The following is a 576-nucleotide window of genomic DNA, read 5'->3' on the forward strand; positions in this document are numbered from 1 at the left end:
ATGGAGGTTGGCGGTACTCTGTGTCGCTTGAACCTCCGCGAGCAGGCAAGATGTCCAGCGCACCACATGACCCTTTCTATTCTTCTCCTTTTGGCCCGTTCTACAGGAGGCACACGCCGTACATGGTGCAGCCGGAGTACCGAATCTACGAAATGAACAAGCGGCTGCAGGCGCGGAGCGAGGTGAGTCCGCGCGGCTCCGTCCCGCTCGGCGGCGCGGGTGTGCGGCGAAGCCCTCGTTAACCGGGCACTTTAATTGGGCGATCCCTCGTTATGTCTCCGTGCGGAGCAACTCTCGGGGTCGGCGCCCGTTCGGGCTGAGCGGCGGTGTTGCGGCGCGGCACTTCGGGAGGCACTGCGGGGCTCTCCAGCCCCAGCAGAGCGCTGGGGGTCCGTCCGGCTGCTACGGGGCGAGGCGCCGCCACGGAAACCGCGGGGAAAGGTGCGGGGGGGAGCCGAGCCTCGATCCGCTCCGCACCTGGAAACTCGTTACAAAGGGAAAGGAATGGCAGCAGCAAACAGGAGCGGAGTTTTGCAAACTTGCGCCCCGGCTGCGCTCGCGGATGGCGTGTCCGGG

The 576-nt window shown here is 65.8% G+C and overlaps 1 protein-coding gene across 12 annotated transcripts in view; it reads left to right on the forward strand.

Annotated features, from left to right (window-relative positions):
- The first annotated feature begins 6 nt into the window (after positions 1-6).
- Positions 7-576, forward strand: part of LDB2 (LIM domain binding 2) — a 202975-nt gene continuing 202405 nt past the window's right edge. For all 12 annotated transcript variants that reach the window (XM_031553179.1, XM_031553181.1, XM_031553180.1 and 9 more), the window contains exon 1: positions 7-182. In XM_031553179.1, coding sequence (XP_031409039.1) covers positions 51-182 — 132 coding nt within the window. In that variant the 5' untranslated portion in view covers positions 7-50. The remainder of the gene's footprint in view (positions 183-576) is intronic.

Source organism: Meleagris gallopavo, chromosome 4, assembly GCF_000146605.3.
Source record: "Meleagris gallopavo isolate NT-WF06-2002-E0010 breed Aviagen turkey brand Nicholas breeding stock chromosome 4, Turkey_5.1, whole genome shotgun sequence".
NCBI classification, from domain to species: Eukaryota; Metazoa; Chordata; class Aves; order Galliformes; family Phasianidae; genus Meleagris; species Meleagris gallopavo.